At 37.9% G+C, this 22,829-nt stretch overlaps 1 protein-coding gene across 2 annotated transcripts; it reads left to right on the forward strand.

The window, feature by feature from the left end:
- The first annotated feature begins 289 nt into the window (after positions 1-289).
- On the forward strand, positions 290-12,018 carry sp3a (sp3a transcription factor). 2 transcript variants are annotated; one of them, XM_063006155.1, is made up of 7 exons: positions 290-416; positions 648-748; positions 3,296-4,318; positions 6,328-6,553; positions 7,584-7,773; positions 8,267-8,463; positions 9,746-12,018. In XM_063006155.1, the coding sequence occupies exons 1-7, from the start codon at positions 410-412 to the stop codon at positions 10,048-10,050; spliced, it is 2,049 nt and encodes a 682-aa protein (XP_062862225.1). In that variant the 5' UTR covers positions 290-409; the 3' UTR covers positions 10,051-12,018. The 2 variants fall into 2 exon arrangements, with proteins under 2 accessions (XP_062862225.1, XP_062862226.1); XM_063006156.1 differs by having other exon boundaries at positions 7,683-7,773.
- The last annotated feature ends 10,811 nt before the right edge of the window (positions 12,019-22,829 follow it).

Raw genomic sequence — 22,829 nt, forward strand, 5'->3', positions numbered from 1 at the left:
GAACACCATTAAAAGTCGATGGTGGAAATGAAATGTTTGAAACGTGCTGTTCATCAAGCAGAAAAGGAGTAATATTTACAACTGAACTGCTTTACCATCACTTAATGTTTGCTGTAAGAACAAGACGTAATCTTAGTCAAACGGGATTGACAATGTCTTACAACCAATTGGAACGCAACGACTACACCACGGCAGCCAATAGCGGCAGAGAAGAAGGGCGGGATATCCTGTTGGTGACGCAAATTTTCACAGTCAACATCGGAAGCTCCACCTTTTGTGTTTCCCGCACCGTCAATCAAAATAGAAAAAAGCGAGTGGAATCAGCGCTCGCAACCCGCCTTCGATCCATAGAATCATGCTGGAGTGCCATTAAAGCGATTTTTTATTTCCAGCGAAACTTACTTAACCAATGACTGGTATGTAGCACTCAGTACATCTGCATTAGACGCTTTCCGCAGCCCTGTCTGTCTGAGCTAATGCTAACGCTGCTAACAGTGTAGCTGTGCTAATCTGTGGTTGCCATTACGGAATCACGGAGCGCGGATGTAAGTGTGTAACTGGGTCGCTAGCGTTGTGTTCGTGTGAGCTTTGTTGTAGTGCTGGCTGTAGGTTCCACTAAGTTGTGTAGCTTGGCTCTCCACACACAGCGCCCACACAGCCGGGGAGAGCAGAGGAAATGGCTGCCTTAGACGTGGACAGCAGCCAGAGCGAGTTTCTGCAGCAAGATGGAAGCAGATCGGGAGATCAGGTACTCTTCATTCCTCCTCTCTCCAGTCCTCTGCTGGGATGGTTGGAGCGGTAGCTTAAACGCATGGTGCTTTTGTGAAGTTCACACGTTTTAAATTTTGTTGTTTAAAAAACTGGTACTTCCTGTGTGGCTCCGGACTAACGGCCACCCCCTTTTCTCCTGTTTGAACCCGCCCATTGTGGGTAGGCCAGTCCGGCGTACCCGCTCTATCTTCTGGCGGCCACCTGCAGCGAGCTCAGCTCGCCCTCCACCTCCTGGGGGGAGAACAGGGCTCAGGCTGCCGGGGTAAGTTCCTCACACACTGCCCAGCCCAATTACCCCAGCAACAGTACAGTTACATTGGGGTAAAGTTTACCCTGTACAGGCTGACCACTGTTGGATGAGTGCCCAGTGCTAAACTTGTAGATCAGATGTATTCAGAGCATTCCCTAAGGTTCTGATCCTGAGTATTTTCCACTCTCCCTTTACTTATAGCACATTGTGCATGTGCATTTTAGTATAGAATTGAATAGAATGCCTTTGTCGCAAATACATATACATTTACATGTGTACAGTACAACGAAATTCTTTTTTTTTTCCGCATATCCCAGCTTGTCTGGAAGTTGGGGTTAGAGCACAGGGTCAGCCACTGTACGGTGCCCCTGGAGCCGAGAGGGTTAGAGCCTTGCTCAAGGACCCAACAATGGCAGCACAGCAGAGCTGGGATTTGAACTCTCAACCTTTGAATTGATAGCCCAAAGCTCTACCCTCTAGGCTACCACTGTCCCCATTTTCGTGCATTACAGTTTTGTCTCTGTACACACATTAGCCTTCTAGTGTTTTTAGTGTGTTGGTAAAACTGCACGGACTACAGAGTGGCATGGAATTTTCTCCCAATCTACTATCCAACTGTCTGATTTGTGTTTTCGCCTCTACTGCTGCAGACCCCCATTCTTGACTGAAGAAGGCCATAGCTTAAACAAGCCTCTGACACATGTGCAGTAGTCAACCACTTATTTTTACCTGCACTAGGCGGGTTCACATGGAGATCCGTGTCGCACATGGAAAGTCACAGACTGTTCTCCATTACCCCTGTCTTAGTGGAGACACCATAGATCAGCCAACAGAGCCCATAATTGCAGCAGTTATGAGGAATCCCTACTTTTTCCCCTTCCTGGGAACAGCCAATCATGTCTGTGTAGGCGCCCGGCTGGACATTAGCAGAGCTGAGATTTGAGCTTGCGAGCTCCAGATGCATGCTTTACCACTGCACCACACAAGTGTCTTCACACTGTTTTTAAAACCAACTGAAATAATGTTAAATAGACAAAAACACAGCAGAGAGTAGTACTGCTGGCAATCGTTTTTTAGCTAAGTAAGGACTGTTTGACTTTAAGGTCTTTCCAAGTAGTTTAAAATAACATGTATAGATATTTGGTTATCTATGAGGTTAATATTCTTTGTACAATAAAAAGATTCAAGGTAATTTACCAGGAGTGTAGCCTACATGTAGTGAAATTTGTATTGAGGATTTCACTGTTGGCTGCAAAACATATTTAAATGATTTAAAAATTAATCTCAATATTTTAAAAAGCATTTTTATTAGTTAGTACTGTTACTGCAGTAAGTTTTATTAATTATGTAAAATTATTTAAGGGTTGTATCGCCCATCCATACTGTACATGCCCAGTAGAGAGACAAATCTGATTTTCCCACAGAAATGAATTGAAACAAGCCATGCAGGGTGATGTTTAAGTTGTTTATTAGTATATAGGTAATACTTTAACAAACGACAAAATTGACCAACATTTACCCAGACAAATTAAACATGATTTTAATTGACTACATAGTGCTGAGAAACAATGACTGTTAAACCCAATGCTGTGCATAGAAGTAAAAAAGAAAAGAAAAAAAAAAAAGTAGGAGTGATTTAGGAATTTGTTTTACACTAGCGTGACCAATAAATTTATAAGCACTTTAAGGTTTAGTCATGTTAGTATTAAATATACAATAGACCAGCAAATCATTAATGATTTTTTACGAAGAATTTTGATAATCGATGATAACACATTTTGTTGATTAGTTATTGCAGCCCTATTCTTATACAGAGACCTTTGGCTTATTGGGTTTGGACTGTTATTACCTAATAGTCTTTGGAAAGTTCTGAAGCTGGAATATTAATAATGCTTTCCACAAAAAGTTGGTGTGAACCAAAAACCAGATCAGGTTATTTGCATCAAAGAGAGTAGATTGCACACAATAGCTCAGATTTGTTTTAAATGACTAGTACATGCATTTATGTTAAAATATTGCCAAAATGATAAAAATGTAATAGGAGCCAATCCAGATTCAAGATGCATGTAACAACAATGTCTTTGTTTTTACATATGCAATCTTTTTATGGATTATACAAAACTATCCTCTGCAGTTTTGACCTGCATTAGTCCAGCTGTGTTTGCCTGAGGCCTTTATCATCTTGATAAATCGAATAATTCCATAAAGTCTTACTCTCATAATGTTGCGACAGAATGCATTATTGACTAACTAACATATTTCTTTATTCCACAGGCAGCAGACTCAGCATCAGTGCAGATAACTGGCTCCTCAGCACGATGGGAGGGAGTCAAGGATGATTCAGGCATTGTTCAGCTATCCAGTGCGGGAATAGTCACCTCTAATGGGCAGTATGTTCTTCCCCTCCAGAGCCTTCAGAGTCAGACCATTTTTCTTACATCAGGGACAGACTCCTCCAATGCAGTGCCTAACATCCAGTACCAGGTAATCCCTCAGATCCAGGCTGATGGCCAGCTAGGATTCTCTGCCTCAGCAGTGGATGGTGCTTCACTAGCACATGATGCCACTGGGCAGATTCAGATTCTCCCTGATGGCTCCCAGGCCATTAGTGTAGCTGGCACTGCAGCTGGCAGCATTTTCAGCAACAGCCAGAACCTCATTGCTCAGACTGGCCAGGTGCAGCAGATCCAGGGAGTCACACTGGGAAGCTCAACCTTCAACAGTCAAGGCCAGGTGGTTGCTAATGTACCTGTGGGTTTGCCTGGTAACATTACCTTTGTGCCCATTAACAGTGTAGACCTGGACTCGTTAGGGCTCTCTGGAGCTCAGACTATAGCAACAGGGCTGACAGCCGATGCACAGCTAATCATGACCAATCAGACAGTGGATAATTCCTCTGATGGATCAGAGAAAACAGGGGAACACTTGTCACACCAGACACTAGTGATCAACAACACTAACGCCACAGCAGAGATGTACGTGCCTACCACATCTTCGTCCTCATCGTCGTCCTCGCAGTTGCACACCAGCACAATAGATGGCACAGGTGTGCTCACACAGGGTGGGAATGAGCAGTCTGAGGGATTCCTTGTTCAGAACCAGACATCCACAGGGCAGCAGGTGATTCAGTTACAGCAGGTCCCTATCCAGAGCAGCGATGGACAGCAAGGCCAGCAGCAGATTGCAGCACAGGGCCAGCAGGCCCTTCAGAACGTCCAACTTATTAACCCAGGGACCTTCCTCATTCAGGCACAGACCGTCACACCTTCAGGCCAGATACAGTGGCAGACCTTTCAGGTAGGAGTGCACAGGACTGGGCAATATGCACTATTATATTGATATCAATATATTTATATTTATATTCATATTAAAGGCATTATTAGTTATTAGCACTTTTATTTGTTACCAGAGCTAATAAGATCAGAATAAATGTTGTATTTTTTACCTTTTTCTTTAATGTCTATGTTCTACAATTGCAATCAGAAATATTTATCTTACCCGCCTAAAAAGGTATTAGGGTGACATGCAGAATTAAATGAGTTTCAAGCAAGTTTGAAAACATACATTGACACAGTTTTAAGTTAACAATGAAAAACATTTAGGTCTCCTGACAAAAATCCATGTGCATTATTATTTTATTCCTAGCCTCAGTACTTACTGGGACATACTTTGCCTTGATAACCTCCAATAAGGGGTTTTATTTAGTGCTTACAAGTTTTTAACTCCCCTCCTTACCTATTTTCCTATGTAAAAGCTTCCAGCTCATTGAGGTTTAATGGTTTTCTTACTTCTGCAACTGATTTTCTATGGGATTTAAACCTGGAGACTGAGAAGACCACTCCAGAATTTACCAGGACTGAGTCCTTAACCAAGCTTTGGTTGATTTGGAAGCTGGAGGCAATTCTTGCTTGAAGTCCAATTATTATTATGGTTCAGTTCACCAAAGAGGGCATAACATTCCTCCTTAATATGCTATGGTATTGCTGTAAATCTATGATGCCAGAAAAACACTGACATCACATCACTGACCCATCTCACTGCTTGACCATAGGGATAGTGTTCTTCTGGTCATAAAAATCACCTATCTTGTGCCAAACAAACCACTATTAGAACAAATCTCTGTGTGGTGTTACAACTACACATTACAACTAAAGCAAGTTAGTGGTCATTATTTGTCCCCAATGCTTAAATCATGTTGTACAGCACCAGGGAAAATACAAAATTTTTGATGCATTTAATTCTAAAACCTCTTCTATAATTTGTTTTAAATGACAATACGCAACCTATACACCGTATAAATAGCCTCAATGTGCTGATACGGCATTAAAATTAAACAAATAAATCATGTTGTAGCCCAACCTTTGATCATAATGACAGCAGTAGGTTTTAAGATGAGCAGTATTATGTAGGGGGTTGAATAATTATGACAGTATTAACAAAATATCCTCTTCTAAAATACTATTCTAAAATCATTTATTTTCTTTGTTTATTTGCTGTATCATTCAACTACATCATCAAAATCAATGCATCCTTATTTTCACTTTTTACAACCTTGCTGAGCAGAAAGCATCTTTGAATGCACAACACATTAAGCCTTGAGACATCTGACATCTGTTGCAACATCTGAATACCACATCTGGTTCCTCTTCTGTCATTCTTCAACAGAAATTAGTGGCTACTGTGGACATTAGACTGGTCAGGTGAATGTCAGTTTCTGCAGCCACATGCAGATTTTAGCATGTTTTTGTCTGACGGGTGTGAAACCTGATGTGGTGTTTTGCTTTTATTTCCTTCTGCCTCATGGTTTGGTGTGTTGAGCATCCTGAGATGCTTAATGTTTTTTTTTTTTTTGCTTACCACACTGACTGATTACCTCTAACTAGTCTGGTCATATTCCTCTCTAAACAACAAGATGTTTCTGCTTTTAGAACTGCTGTAGTTCCCTAACCACTGAACCACCACTGCCCTATCACTGTGTAAACTCTTTCTCCATACAATCCCAGAACAGTAGTACATGCTGTCACCAACAAACATGCCATCAACAAGTCACTTAGATCAGAACCTATAAACATTAACATGAAGCTCTTGACCCGTGTCCATATAAGTGAATATATAGTGCTGCTGCCCTATAACTGGCTTATTGGATAGTTTCATGAATGTACAGGTGTTCCTAATAAAGTTATAATAACAAGATAATTTTGTCTTACAGCTGTAGCAGTGTTGCTGCTGTTTCTATACTGTGTTGCTGCTGTAGTCAACAATAAACGATGGTCAACTAATATAGCATTTTTTGAATATATTTTCAGGTTCAGGGAATTCAAAACCTTCAAAACTTGCAGCTCCAGACAACCCCAGCGCACCAGATCACGTTAGCCCCAGTACAAACCCTCTCTCTAGGACAGGCGGGTACACTGAGCTCCACTCCTGTTAGCATCAGCTCTGGACAGATCCCAAATCTGCAGACAGTTACAGTTAACTCAGTGGATCAGACAGGAATCCAGCTCCAACAGACCGATGACACAGACAGCCCAGGTAATTCTGATGCTTTATAGTAAACAAACATTGATGCATAAAAGATATGTGTAAAAAGGGATAAATAAACATGAATGGTTGGGATCACCAACATTTAACCAATGTTCTAGTACAGTTTTTTTTTTTTCGAAAACCACCTCCCCAACCTCAGTCATAACTGCTGAATATTAAATTTCTGAATTAGAATTGAATATTTCCGTGCTAAATTAAGTCGGAAATGTCCATTTAGGGATGGGCATTTAAAGCATTCACCAGTAATGTTGATCAGTATCATTTGTGCAATTTTGAGACCATAAACCTTGATAAACTCTTACAAATACAAATTATGCCTGTTTTAATTATCATTACAATGATAATTACAATTAACTTCAAGTTGTGTTACATCTTTACTATATTTAAAATAATATCTTAAGTTTATCTTAAACATTACATCTAAATCTACATTATAACTTAAATCTTACTTCTAAGGCGAAACATACTGACATGCTCAGGAGCAAGGATGACATTCTACTGACATCCTGACTGACAGCGTAAATCACAGCTGCATCTTAATTGCCTTACTATACATTATAAAGCTTATAGTGTACAGTATGTATATGTAATCTAAAATGTATCTGCAGTTTTCTCAGATCATTTTGTTGGGTAGGGATGTTTTAAACTGTTTTAAGAAGTACACCATTGATTACTACTTCTACTAAAAGTATACAATTTAAATGTATTTTATCGGCATTTGTATCTGTAACACTGCTCAAGCTGAGCACTGATTTCCAGGTTAGTTAAAATTATTTTAACTTTTTCTCAGTGCAATCTATTTTTTGCTAAACTATGTTTAATGCTTAATGTGGCTCCAGTCTCCAATCCGAATGAACATTCATTGTAAATGAGTATAAAATAAATATTGACCTAACATCATTCAGAAAGGCCAAATTTAGATTCTCTTCAGTCAGCTCGTTGATTCTTTACGTCCATCCCTATTACTTACAATTGCCAGATACATAGTGGCAAAAAATATTTTTATCTCTTTGATTAGAGATTCGGATAAAGGAGGAGCCAGATTCAGAAGAGTGGGCAATTGGTGGTGATTCAACTCTAAATACTAATGACCTGTCTCACCTACGTGTGCGCTTAGTGGAAGAGGAGATGGAGGGGCTCGGCCAGGATGGCAAACGTCTGCGCAGGGTCGCGTGCACCTGTCCCAACTGCAAAGAAGGAGGCGGGAGGTAACGTTACTTTCAATCATTGTTAAAACTTTAGTTTTCTATAACTAAGAAGCTGTAACAGTTCAGGCTGATGAGATCAAATACAATATAATAACTTTGTTTTTCTGTTATTCGTGTAGTGTAGTTTTCATCTCTCTAAGTAAATAGTTTCAGCCACCTCCCACCCTAATATGTGTCATTTACCATATATGTGATAAACCACTGTACCACAGTAAAGTTTACCAGGCTATTAGTTTTACACATTTCAGTCATTCATTTCTTATTAATGTGCAATTAAAAGATATTAGGTCTTAAATGTTGGTAAAATTTAGCTTGCATCAATTAGAAGCTCTCTATATAAAGTAAGAAACATATTTAAAAACAGCCTGTTATTTTGTTACCTGTGTTTAAATAAGTGCAAATCTGTCTTAATATCATTTGTATAAGCTGTTGTTTAGAACTGTGTGTGCAAATGGTCTTGTCCTGACACTGTGCATGTGTGTTATTGCTGTAGGGGCTCCAACGTGGGGAAGAAAAAGCAGCATGTGTGTCATATAGCAGGCTGTGGAAAAGTTTATGGCAAGACATCTCATCTGCGAGCTCATCTGCGCTGGCACTCAGGAGAGAGGCCCTTTGTCTGCAACTGGATGTTCTGTGGCAAAAGATTTACACGCAGCGATGAGCTTCAGAGACATCGGAGGACACATACAGGTAGTGATGACATGCTGTTATTTTGCTCCTCCAGGAGCTGTTTTGCTTTTGCTGATGCCGTGCGGATTTCAAGTCAGGGTGTTACAGTTTGGCATTAAAGCTTGTTATATGTAAAATATTTGCTACTTGTCAATCCATACATAACAGCTCACTGAGGTGTCAATTTGTCTTACTGGATTTATTAGACACGTTTGTTTAAAATGTAACATGAACTGATTTTTGATGTGGAAGACAGGAAGTGCTTTAGGTAGAAGACAAACGATTTTGTCATTTAAACAAGTAATGACTTGTTATTACAAGAATGTAAATTGCATGTTCCACTTTGCTGCCAGTACTAAAAATAAAGTTTAATCTCTGTGCCAGAATGCAGCTATAGTTTAAAAACATGGCTGAGGTGTCTGTTCAGGTTGTGTACTCATTAGATCAACTTTAAAAAGCTTTTGAGTGTGAACTTGAGACGGGGTAGAAATGATGTGTGTAGACATTACAGTAATCAGTGCTGGTGTTTTCCTTTGTGTCTGCTTCTGGTAAAGGCAGATTTCTTGTTGAAGTGTATTCTGGTTTCGCTTGTTAGAATTGAGTTGTTTTTGTAATTTATAATTCTATAAATTTACCCAAAATGCTCTAAATTAATGCTATTTGTTTAGCTAAATTTTTGGATGATGGTGCCACTTTCTTTATTATATATATTTTTTAATTAAGTAAGTGGGTAAACTATTTTATCAACTCTGTTGCTGAATAGCTTTAGAAAAACTGCTTAATAAAATGGCTTTATAATCATAGCCTGCATAATTTTTGGAGTTGCTTGGTTTGGTTTGCACATGTGTACAAATCAAATGGCTAGAGGTTTTACTTGAATGGCTCTGCATAGAGGAATTAGACACTGTTGTTTTATTTATGGCTGATAATGTATGTAATATTATATATAAAATATACACCGATCAGGCATAACACTATGACCACCTTTTTAATATTGTGTTGGTCCCTATTTTGCTGCCAAAACAGCCCTGACCAGTCAAGGCATGGACTCCACTAGACCCCTAGACAATTTGGCCCTTGTCAAACTTGCTCAAATCCTTATGCTTGGCCATTTTTCCTGCTTCTGACACATCAACTTTGAGGATAAAATGTTCACTTGCTGCCTAATATATCCCACCCACTAACAGGTGCCGTGATGAAGAGATAATCAGTGTTATTCACTTCACCTGTCAGTGGTCATAATGTTATGCGCAGTCGGTGTATATATATAATATGTAATATTAACTTCTTGTTTGTATTGCAGGAGAAAAGAAGTTTGTATGTCCGGAGTGTTCGAAGCGCTTCATGCGCAGCGACCACTTGGCCAAACACATAAAGACACATCAGAAGAAGGCCAGCGGTGGCACAGTGATGGCAAGTGTGGAGACATCAGCCTCCTCTGACATCACCTCAGGAGCTACAACGCTCATCCTCACCAACATCCAGCCAGGGGCCATGCAGGGCCTCGCGACCGTTAATGCCACAGTCAACACGTCCAACTCACAGGAGCTGCTTTCAGAGATCCCACTGCAGCTGGTCACGGTGGCACCCAGTGAAAATGCAGAGTAACGGGCATGCGAAGGAACTGCGAGAATTTAGCTGAACATTCAATCTGACTGCCAAGGTTTTGTTGCTCTCTGCATAATGACAACATAATTGTCTCTTTTTTTTTTCTCCCTCCTGGACGCCAGACTCTTTTCCCCTTCAATTGTATCCTGCTTTTTATACCCACACAGATTATTCTCATTTACGTAAATATAACAATTTACGTAAATGCACATATATAAATATATTTTACAAATATAGAATATCAATTTATGTTTGTCTGTAGTCTTTTTTATGGCAAGAGCGGAGCAGAAGAGAAATGTTTAATGGGGTTTCCATATAAAACACTGAAATGCCTTATTTTGTATCATACTCATATGGTGTACAAAATTGCAGTGGAGCTGTAGAGCAACTGTTACAATGTGTGTGTTTGAATGGAAGTAATCTTTATTAAAAAGTTACAAATCTGGTAACGGAGGTGGAGGTAATGTAATGTTGGGGCTAGTTAGGCAATGTTGTGGCATTAGTGAGCCACACCATAAAGGGAGATGTTCAGTGTAGAACATTAGAATGAAGTGTGCCACTGGTGCTGGGGCTTATGAAGTTCTTGTCCAAACATTTCTTGAACATGTCTGTTTCTGATGCTTTTCTCTGTGTATATGATTTCTTCAATGTGGTCTTTCGATTTTATGTAGTCAAATCAAGGCTCTGTGAGGGCTACCTCTTCAAGCTAAAGCATTGTGAAGAAATTTGCAAGTTGCAAAACGAAAAACAATCAATGAAATTAAAAACCTTTTTTCTTCTTCTTAAACTTCTTGCAGTTAATCAGATGTTAAGCATTTGTTGTCAAGTCTTTTTGAGCAAGACGATATTTATATGAGGCTTTGCATAGTAAACTTGTTTTGTGGTGTCTACATCTCCTAAATGAGCTTTTTTAATTTTTTAATATGTATGATTATTCTAATGTCACTTTTTTCTAAGGCTGTACTATCTAAACAGAGTCATTGGTATGAAATGGGCATATCTGTGAAGTGTATGTGTCTGATTGCATGTCGAGGACTTATTTAAGTGGGCCTGGTATTTCTATTTTTTGGGTTGTGTGTTAGTTGGGCTGTGCCATGCTGATCCATTATAAATAAGAAGTACTCCAATACTGGAGCTCTGTGCTGCCAGTGTTCAAACTGGTCAGACCAAATTCAGTTAAATGACTTAAAATGCTACAGAATAATTCTCGCCACCAAAGAACATATTTTTAATTCCTTAAATTAATCTGCTCTGTATGAGAAATGTGGAATTTGAAGCTTGTTTTTACTATAATTCTTGCTCGTTCTGATGTGCTTTGTAGTAATCTGATTGAATTTGATTCTGACCTGTTATAGCCATGTAGAGGAATATAGGGTACTGCTGATCTGAGATCCGGCACAGACACAAAACATGTGAACATACACCTCTTTATTACTATATACTCGTAGTTTGGTAATGAAATTTTCGAAATAGAGCAAAACTCTTTTCTATCACAGGTTGCTGAAGGACCTCGACACTTTTTTGCCCTCGTTATGCAGTTTATTTGTTATTTTGAAGTGATGGTGTAGTAATTTCCCCTTCGTCTCTAGGATTGTTTTGCACTTTCGTATGAGATAATTCCATGTAATTAAAACATGCATTTTGAGTTTTGTTGCCAGTCTATTTCTATTAAAGACAAAAATAATACAACATGCGCATAATGATCCAAGTTAAATTACTGAACTTGGCTCAGATAGAAAATGTCCTTACTAAATTGTTATTAAACACTATTTTTTTAAGTTAATGATCTTTCTAGTTTCTTCGTACAATTTTCATTTTTAATACGTTGCCCTATAGTTTGTAAGGTCGTATCTGATTTTGTTCAGTATAAATAGCATTGTAACATGTCTTTTGTATTGTTATTTGGTCTTTTTTTCTGAAAAAGCTTCGAAATTGTACAATGCCCACTTTTGAGGGCAGCTTTTTATTTCACACTAAAATTACTAAAAGAAACTTTGGCTGTCTCCTATTTTCTCACCAGATTGCTGGAATTTAACGTCATATGTGCGGCTGTATTTTATATCATTTGTTTAATTTATTTTTATGGCAATAGAAGATTACTGACACGTTCTCTACAGAAAACAAACACACTGCATTTTTTTCATCAGTTGTTGTGCATGGTTGCAGTTTATTTGCTGAATTTAACATATGGATGCAAAATAGTGTATTACATGTGCCATAACTTTTGCACATGCTATGTTTGATGTTTAATTTCTTTTTCCAATATGTTAAATTCAACAAAAAATAGAATTATTATATTTGAATATTCAAAAGTGTGTTTACTGTGGAGAATGTGTTAAGTCAATAAAACAAACAAAATAAATAAAGATTTACCCAGGGACTTTACAATGTTCTTTAAATCACTGTTTGTGTGAAGATTGACATTTATGGGTACTAAATACTAAATAATGCTGAGAATATAGGATCATTTTCACTCAGACTAGCACTTGAAAAAACCCAAATAGTTCATATAGGGGTTCACTGTAGTTACACGTTCCATGTATTTTGTTTTTTAATCTCACCATGCTTTGTGTGTGTTAGTGTGAGAGAGACCCAGGGGTGCAGTCCAGCAGATGTCACTGCAGCCATAAGTGAGGAGCCCTGTTGACCCTCCGACTACTTTGTACTTTTCTACAGTCTGCACTGGTGGTCCTCATATTGTTCATGTTTGAATGTTACACATGCAAATAGTTAATAGTAAAATCCAGGTGAAAGATGATAATCTTGCATAAAAATGTAAACATTCTGAAACATTGTTTGCAATCAAATAATAAATATAGAAATTACCCCTATATAACATAACATAATAAACAATACAAGCCCAATATTAATAACGAAGTAAAAATTGCACTGACAAGTTGCCCATTAAAGAAATAACCATGTTTATGAAACTGAAACTTTTTAACATTCAGTTTGTTTATTAGGATTTTAACATGTTTTACATTTGGTTACATTCATGACAGTTACTCATTACACAAGGTTCATCAGTTCACAAGGTTATATGAAACTCACGCAGACAAGGGGAGAACATGCAAACTCCACACAGAAAGGACCCGGGCCGCCCCACCTGGGGATCGAACCCAGGACCTTCTTGCTGTGAGGCGACAGTGCTACCCACTTAGCCACCGTGCCCCCCTAACATTTAGTAGGCAGATTAGAAGACTGCTAATAAACTCTTAGCTTGCATTTGTTACAGGTAAAAAGAATTGGATTTTATATAGTAGTATAACTTCTTTAATTGTCATCAGTCTCAGCTATTAGCCTAATGAAATAGAATATAAAATTGCAAACTTATGTAGGGGACATAAGCATACATTCACATGGCCAGCAAACTGTTTTGGGGGGTCTTGTCAACCTCTAATACTTGATCTGACAAGAACTTAAAGAGGCTTAAATCTGGTCTTTGTTTTTTAATGCAATGTACTAATTGACCCTTATACCCAAATAGATACATAACTTTTCATTTATTTAACTCTTATTAATCTTACTTACTAAGTGTGGGCTCGTTCTGGTTGTTATAAAGTATATGGAACTTTTTGGTAAATATATAATTATTTTAGATAAACACATTTTCTAATTTTCTTTTGTGTATTCTCTGATTTTCGTAATGTTACTGAATGGCAGTTAGCCATAGTGTCACATTATACTTATGACCAAGTTTATTATTATTATGCACACATATAGTGCATATAATTGCAGCATATTATACTTAATAATATAATTTTAGTGTTGTGAAACTGTAAAATTCAACTTTGGTAAAAAGTACATTTTATATTTTATACAGGCAAATGTATGTATTTTTAAGATCAATCATTTAAATTGTTTTAGATTTTTGAGTGTGTGAAATATTTCTGCCCAAAACACTTAATATCTGCATCTTGGGTGTTAATGAAATGTTGTTGTTTTTTTATTGCCTCATATTTCATAGTGGCAATCTTAAGCCATCTCTAAAGTTACTAAGTAGGTAGTATAGGTTGTATTCTCTTCTTTTTTACAAAAACGCAACATAAATGTTCCACGCTGTCCCCAATGTTTGCTGATTAAAAGTAAGACAGCTAAGATCTTTTATCTGTCATATCAAAGTGAAAAACACATGTTCCTGCATTAAAGTCAATTTGCAGTAGATGGGATCCAGAGAAAAGCAAGACTATGAATGTTGAGAGAGGACACGTCCATTCTCTGCCACCTTTCATTTGCATAATTTAATGAATTCAATTCATTGTAATGCAATACAGAGTGCACGACGAACATGGAATGACAGTTTGAGTTAATGAAATGTGTTAACGGTATCATCATTTACTTGTATGTTAATTAGTCCAATTAATTTTCAGTGCACGGTAATTTGAATATTGTAATAGCACTGTGCAGGCCTGCAGGAAGGAAGGCAGAGACGGGGGGAAAGGGCAATTCAGGGTTCATGAATCATAGCTTTACCTTTCCACTGCATGAACACAGCCATTACAGCGAGGTCTTCAGGAGTTTTAGTTAACTACGTTCTTCTACGTTCCTGGAGTCAAAAATTCAGCTCTGTTGAATATAGAACAGCTACTGACTGATAAGCCTCATACAAGCCTGCTCAGATATGCCAGCATTGTGTTGTAAGTGTATTCTTACTTTCTGTGATGTACAGTGTTTGCTTTTTCCTCTGATAGAAAAGAAGCAGAATGATGCACCCGCGGTGCAGAGAGATCGATTTCGGCTCTGCATGGAGCCTTGACCACACAGCCACGCTGATAAAGTGGAATTGCACCGGTGTGGATGGAGAAATATGGGAAGAGTTTCTGCTGGACTGCCCAGATAAAGGCCTGAGAGCTGGGTAGGTAGGGTAAAGTGGGGAAATGACAACAGGCTGAGAAGATTTTTTTTTTTTTAATGCTGCCTACCGCAGGAGCAAAATACTGTACTGAAAGAAAAATCGTAAAGTTTAGAATGTAAATGTTAGTGTAAAAGAATTCTGTGACCATTATCATGCTGCTAAACAAACTTTTTTTCTATATACAATAATTTCAAATCAAATAAAGTGCTTAATTAAATTTAAACGTATCTGAACATTTTTAATTTTGCACATTATAGCCTTCATCTTCGATGTGCTCTTCACACACCTGTTTTAATTAGCTGATATTTTGCTACTTGTGTTGCAGCAGTTTCACTTTATTTACATCATAAAACACAGACTGGCCAAAATACAAAATAAAATAATAAATACGCTAACTGCCTCTAATGGTTGGATTAAAAAAAATCTTAATTTATTGGCAATTTGTAACTGTACATCATAACTAGCACACCATGCACATATAAATATTTACATAGCTGCACAGCAAGACTTTTATAAGTCTTGTTATGATGTTGCACTGAGTTTCTACTGTGGTGGAACTTTTCCTGTCAGAAAGCAAACTCAGACACAAGATTTTTTTTAGCTGGATTAAAGTACAATTAAGTAATTTTACATAGGTCCTTTATACCCTATCGCCAACCCCTCCTCCTCAGAGTCAGATACAAGAGAATCATCAGGAAGATGATTCTTACATACACGTGTTATTCAAAAATAAGAAGATACATCTTGGTGCCATAGCGCCATAGCGTCTGCTATGTTCTAAATAATTTTGGTCTTGTTATGTGATAACTTTCTTAGATATCTTTTGTTTTTACATCCTTGTTATGTTTATGTTTGCATGTTCTGTTCTCTTCTGTGACCTCGGTCACAGTGCTCTTATAAACCTTACTAAATATGTAAAAACCATCTTACACTTTAAATATGTGAAATACTTTTATATGATTTTATAAGAAGCCCCTTCCTCATAATTTTCTATCACACTACACATAAACATTGCATAAATTATGGGCTTTAATTTAAACTTAAAAAAAACATTTAGGTGACAAAATTTTAGGTGTGATTTAGGATGGAGAATTGTAATTCTATTTCCTGCTTATGTACTTAAAACTCTATATTGGTTTTGTGGTGGTCAATGACTTTAGCATATTCCCCCTTTGCTGATCCACATTTTCTGAATTGCTTTTTTTGAGTAATTTTGAAAGATTCAGCCAAGCAGGGAACGTGTAATAATAACATAAAGGCATTTTCCACTGCTGTATTTGTGATGCATTTGCTATTCATTTAGAAGAATACTTGGATTAGTAATATGTGGAGATTGTTATTATTTTGCACGTCTACATTTTCATTTTATTATTACTTCCACTCTCTGTTTTTAAAGTGCTGTACATGTGCAGTGTTTGAGTGATTAAAATACTGCTGAATGTTAAACACAGAATCGTATACATTAGCGAACAGAAATGTTTCACTATGTCGATGTAACAGGCTTGGATTTGAATGTTCTGTTACAATCTAGTTGCTCTTAGTTGGCTACATATCTAGATTTTTCAGATGTTGCAAATTATTAGGCTTAACATTCTGAACACATTTTATGACCTCACTGTGTGTACGTCACACAAACATGGCCTAGTGGGTTGAATCACTTTCATTATTTAAGTTTGCTAAGTTGGTGCTGAAGAATTCGTCTCAGCACATCACTAAACACACAGTGACATCACTGCGTAAGTTGGATCCAGTCAGGCTGTGATGCACAAGAAAAATAAATAAATTTGTTTGGATAATGTGATATTTTGTTTCTGTGTTTGAATGGCTCCTTTAATACTTAGAAACTATTATCTATTTGCAATTGAGCCCATGTGGCTCAGTTTATCAAAATGTATTACTGTATCATAATGTTTTTTGTGCAGGCATAAAGGTCACGCAGAGTAATGCAACAGTGGTTTCCAACCTTGCTCTTTGAATTATCTGAATCTTTTCACAATATTATGTATGGTAGATGGTGAAAGATTTGCAGCAAAGATTTGTGTTGAGGTGTTCATGTTGACGTAATGATACTCTTCGGCACAAGTTTTGAGCCACGATCCATCATTGCTTGCAAAGACTGAACCATTGGTGAATCCTCCTTTTATACAAATATTATGATATTTGTACTTTTTTTTATCCTGGTCAGGGTTGCAGTGGGTCTGGTTTCCCCGAAATTACTGTGCACAATGCAGTAACACATATTGTAGGAAAAGTGTTGCAGGCATCAATTAAAATACATGTAGATTTACAAAATACTATGAAGTTTGTTAACCAAAATGTTAAAAGTCATTTATTTGTCCTTTTTTATCCTGGTCAGGGTTGCAGTGGGTCCACTCTCTCAAGAATCTCTGCATGCAATGAGGTAACATACTCTAGACAGGATGCCAAGTCACTGCATGGCCTCAGCATCCCCACTTCCCCCTTTCAGATATAGTCAATCATGTCTGTATGTGGATGCCCGATCGACTGATAGCACTGCTGGAGATCCAAACCTTGGATCTCAGTGGTAGTGGGTTAGTGTAATTTATTGGTGTGCGACCCAAGCATCTATGTCTTTGTACTTTTATTTGTACATAAGGTAAATAAATCTTTTAAAATTACATTTTACGAAATGTCAGAAATTGGAGTTTATATAAATTATGTTTTTTATAATTTTGTGTTATTTGTCAATAATCATTCATTTATAAATTTCTAGTGGCTGCTTCATCCTGATCAGAGTCCTGCACCACACCCTATCCCACACACTCATTCCATCACAGCTAGGGTTCATTAATAACAATATTTACATCCTAAATGCCTTCAGGGGTAGAAGGAAATACATATACAGTAGATGTGGGGAGAACATGTGGAATTTCTCATAATCCCTTGTAATCATTTTTAATATTTTTTTTTACTGAAACTCATTAGATTTTTTTTATGAGTATTTGTTATTTACAGTTGTGTGTATGTATTTCATTTCTAGTACAATCTGTCAGAAAGAGTCCCTTTCCGATCAAATCTTTACGGTACATCGGTGTGATGTAAAAGTTTGCTATTATAACCTTTTTGCGCTTGCAGAGTGCTTGAGTGATGGCAGTTAAGCTGTCAGTTCGACAGACTAAAACGTGATGATGCTGGAGCTGAAAGTTTGCCAGCCCTGCTCCTCTGTCTCCTCTAACTGTCTTCAGAAAGTGAAATCTGTTGGTGTGCCCTCCTACCTACCTGCTCTGCATTCACTGCTTCCTCCTGCCCTTCATCGACTGCTCAACACGGCACAACACACACACACACACACACACACACACACACACACAATACAGCAGATCATTTTCCATGGGCAAAGACAACACAGCATGGATCAACTCAATAATCTGATATTCCACCTTTGTTGAATATGGCCAATTTTGTAGCAGGTCAGTGATTTTTTTTCCTCTTGTTTTTTTTTAAAAAGTAGAAACAATTTAGTGACCTCCCACTATGGTGCCAGCACGGCTCAAGGGTGTGTGTGTGTGTTTGGAAGATAGTGAAGCAGTGATATTGGAGGGTGAGAAAATGTGAGGGTGGGGAATGTGACATTGTAGTCAGGCCGTTACTCTCTAGGTGGTGGGCTACCTGGCTGAGACAAGGGGCACATTATGTAAATAATTCCTTTGCAAACCCAGAATGCATTGTTTTTGTCTCTAGTCATTATTCATCATCTGCATGCGACTGAGGTGTCTTGGTGGACACAAGAATTTGAAATAGGGAGCAGAAAATAAAAACACACCCTGAGCTTCAATTGTTCGGTGTGTTTTCTCTTGCCCAGAGAGGTGTGAGATGCTTACAGGGTCTAATTAGGTGCTTTCTTGTTTCAGGGGAAATTACAGGTTTGTATATCTGCTTTTCCAGCGAGGGGAATCTAAATAATTGTATTCTTTGTCATCTTTGTTTGTTGAAAATGTTTTTAAATGCCGTTTTTTTCCCCTTGCTGAATTTTGACTAAACTTAAGTATTTGTTAAAATGTGTTCCTTGTAAAGGAGGTGTTAATTTTCTCAACAAATTAGACCAGTTACAGGGTGTTCTAGAGCCATGAAAAACTATTTGCTGTACAAAGACAACTAGAGTAAACAGAAAAGAACATTTCAAAATGAATAAATAACAACTGGTATTTAAAACTATTTACTACATTTAGTAGACGCTTTTATCCAAAGTGACTTACAGTACTGTGACAGTATATTGTCTAAGCAATTGAGGGTTTGCTCAAGGTCCCAATAGTGGCAACCTGACAGTGGTGGGGCTTGAACCAGCAACCTTTGGATTAGTAGTCCAGTACCTTAACCACTGGGCTACAACTGCAACTGGCCCAGCAAGGATAAAGTAACTTTATCCTTTAAGAAGCAAACACTTCAAATAACTAGATGTAAGTCTTTACCATCACTAAAAAATAATTAAAATGTAAAGAAAAGAAAGAAAGGTGGCGCAGCGGGATATTCCGCTAGCCCACCAGCGCCGAGATTCTGAACTCCTCAGTTTGAAACTCGGCCTTGCCACCAGTCGGCTGGGCGGCATCTAGCAGGCATAATTGGCAGTGCCTGCAGGGAGGGATGACCGGACTATGTGGGTGGGGTCTTCAAACGCTGTGTAAAGACCCTGATTGGTGGATAGAGGAGCCTGTGCAGAGTGCATGCATGGAAAGGGGTTCCGTTAAGAGCTGCACACGGGTCGGAGGAGGGGTGAGCAACAATATACCCACCTCAACTGCAAAAAATCGGGAATTCCCAGCAAAAGAAGACAAATTTACTACACTAAATTGGAAGACAATGGGAGAAAAACATAAAAAAAAGTAAGAAATCACTCAACACTATTGCAAATCTCTAGCTAAAGTCAGTCATAATCACTAAAGAAGCAGTTACTTGTTAGGAAAAAAGAAGTGACACATTATTAGGCCAAAACTTAAAACACAAAATAGCCATGCTTACATGCAGCCTAATAATCTGTTTAACAGCTCAATCAGAATAGATTACCTCCATCTATACACTTCAATCAGAATAGAATAGTCTGAGGCCATTCTGAATACAATTTCTAACTGATCGGTGGGTAATCATGTTTGTTTGTTTAATTAGGATTTTAACATCATGTTTTACACTTTGGTTACATTAATGACAGAAACGATAGTTACTCATTACACAATGTGCATCAGTTCACAAGGTTATATCAAACACATGACTGTCACACAAAGTCACACAAATTAAATTTACTTACTGCCTGGACTCAGGTGATGTTTGTCGTCATGGTAGCTTATATACTAAGTGGTACTCTACACATGCACGTCATTTTTGATTGTATTTGATTACTTGTAGTGTGCATGCAAACTGGAATTTTCATTAGATTGTTAAGTAGAGGATTTATGTAAACACATCTGTCTTAATCTATAATAGGAATGAATTCAGTTGGATTGGAGAAAATCTTTGCATGTAAGCACAGCCAGTGTGTTCAGGTGTTTCATCCACACCCAGTGTTCACAGGTGTATAAAATAGCATATAAGTATAATTATATATAATTACTTTTTTGTTTCATTACAAAATATGTAATAAAGGTTTAATAAAGTTTTATTATTTTTTTATTGATCTGTGTTTAAAATAGTATTTTTACTATTTGTTACATTTGCTTTTTTTTGGTGTCAGTCAGTAATTTACTTTTATTATGATTTAATTATGTTTAAGGGCGGCACGGTGGCTAAATGGGTAGAACTGTCGCCTCACAGCAAGAAGGTCTTGGGTTTGATCCCCTGGTGGGGCAGTCCGGGTCCTTTCTGTGTGGAGTTTGCATGTGTCTGTGTGGGTTTTCTGCAGTAAGGTTAATTGGAGGTACAAATTTGTCCATGACTGTGTTTGATATTGAACTTGTGAACTGATGAATCTTGTGTATTGAGTAACTACTGTTTCTGTCATTAATGTAACCAAAGTGTAAAACACATGATGTTAAAATCCTAATTAATAAATAAATTGTGTTTAATGTTTAAATGCCTTTAAAAGTTTGATTCTTCAAGTTACATGAAGATTTTCTTCACTTACACAGCATAATTCTATATAATTTGTATATAAATTATGCACTTTATATTTTATTTACTTTTTTTTACAGCTATCTGTTCCTTTTTCTATTGCCCTACCTAAATCCTGAGCATTAGTTCCACCCGTTGTCACTGCCATCCCATCAGTGCCATTTCCTACAAGAGTTCAGACTCAGTATTCATGAAATACGAATTGTGTTTTGTAGAAATCAATGTTAAACTGTGTCAGACGCTGAATCGATGGACATCAACGGCAGGTCTCCTTGTTGATGACTGACACACCTCCACACATGGTGTCACATCATCATGGTGTCGCAGATGTCTGATGGCGCTTCGTATTTTTCTTCATGCCTTTGGCAGGTCTGACACAAGTAATGTGCAGTTGTGGTGTCCATACTGGGCTGATGTACATATCATTTTCCTAGCTGACTGATTGAAGACTGTAATCTGGGTACGACTGTCTCTCTGATTACAGGAGTTTGTTTGCAGGAAGAAAAAACACAGACAGTGGCACAGCTGGGTTCTGTTCTGCATGTTTTTTATTCCCCACCCCAAAAATACTGACCCAAAGGCCTCGCAATCTTTATTCTATCTGTTCTCTGATTATATGTGTGGATAAGGCACATCGCAGGCACAGTGGTCAAACAGAGACTCTCTGTGGTTCCCTGACTGACCTGCTATGTATGATATCCAAGGTGAATAAATGCCTCACTAAGCCTACACAAAAGAGAAAACTTCTCCTAGTGTCTCATTTGAGTTGTGTTTTCTCTGAGCTCTTAGCTGTGATTACAGACTAGGCCTCTTTAGAGGAGTGACCCCTGCTGCAGTCTATACCCGAGTTTGCAGATTGCAGCAACGGCCAGTGAGTAAGTGGCTGGAAGAATAGGATGCTTTACATGAAGGAACACTTTGCTTTAAAAGCTTGTCACATATACACAATTGTAGCTCCTCAGACACATGCAAACTCAGTCATGAAGTGCTTTGAATCTATTTTCCCAGGAATCTTTTTTACAAACTGCCCTGTAACCTTGTCTCTCACATTAGTCTCGTCTTTAAATGAGGGAGATTTCAGTTTTGACAGTAGATCACTGCTCAGCAGACGATATGTAACACATTAGCGGTGTGCCGTGGCATATTAGCATGGTTTCCCATGGGAGAGGTGATGTGTTCGGGGCGATTGCTCCCGACACACCTTACTGCACTTATACCGCATTAAAACTGCCATCATTACCACTTCCTTCCCGTTCTCATGGCAACTCATAATCATGTGGAGCAGCATTAGCAGGTCTCACCTTGGTGAAGTAAACCTGCAGGAAGCTTTCTCATCATCATAAGACTGGGTGCCTTTGAGGCATTTACAGATTAGCAGCACAGGTCTATAAAGATCTCAGGGCTATAATTTATGAAAATCAGTCGTATGACCATTGGCAATAATACGGTAAAAAAGAACAAGGCATGTTCAGGTCAGAAAATTGATGGTAATCAAATCTGACTGCGGTTTAGTTTCAATCATAGACACACTAAATGTAGACAAATTTTTTGTCTGTGTATTTGTGTATTTGTGTATTTTGTGTACTTTATGTCAGACATTTTTAGTGATTAATGATTAACTAAAAATACTGAAATTAGTAAAATGGGTAAAATAAACTACAACCACAATGCAAAGCTATAAGAGATAATTATTTATTTATTTATTAGGATTTTAACGTCATGTTGTACACTTTGGTTACATTCATGACAGAAACGATAGTTACTCATTACACAAGATTCATCAGTTCACAAGTTTAATGTTAAACACTGTTATGGACAATTGTGTATCTCCAATTCACCTGACTGCACGTCTTTGGACTGTGGG

The sequence above is a fragment of the Trichomycterus rosablanca genome, chromosome 12 (assembly GCF_030014385.1).
Source record: "Trichomycterus rosablanca isolate fTriRos1 chromosome 12, fTriRos1.hap1, whole genome shotgun sequence".
Taxonomy (NCBI): domain Eukaryota; kingdom Metazoa; phylum Chordata; class Actinopteri; order Siluriformes; family Trichomycteridae; genus Trichomycterus; species Trichomycterus rosablanca.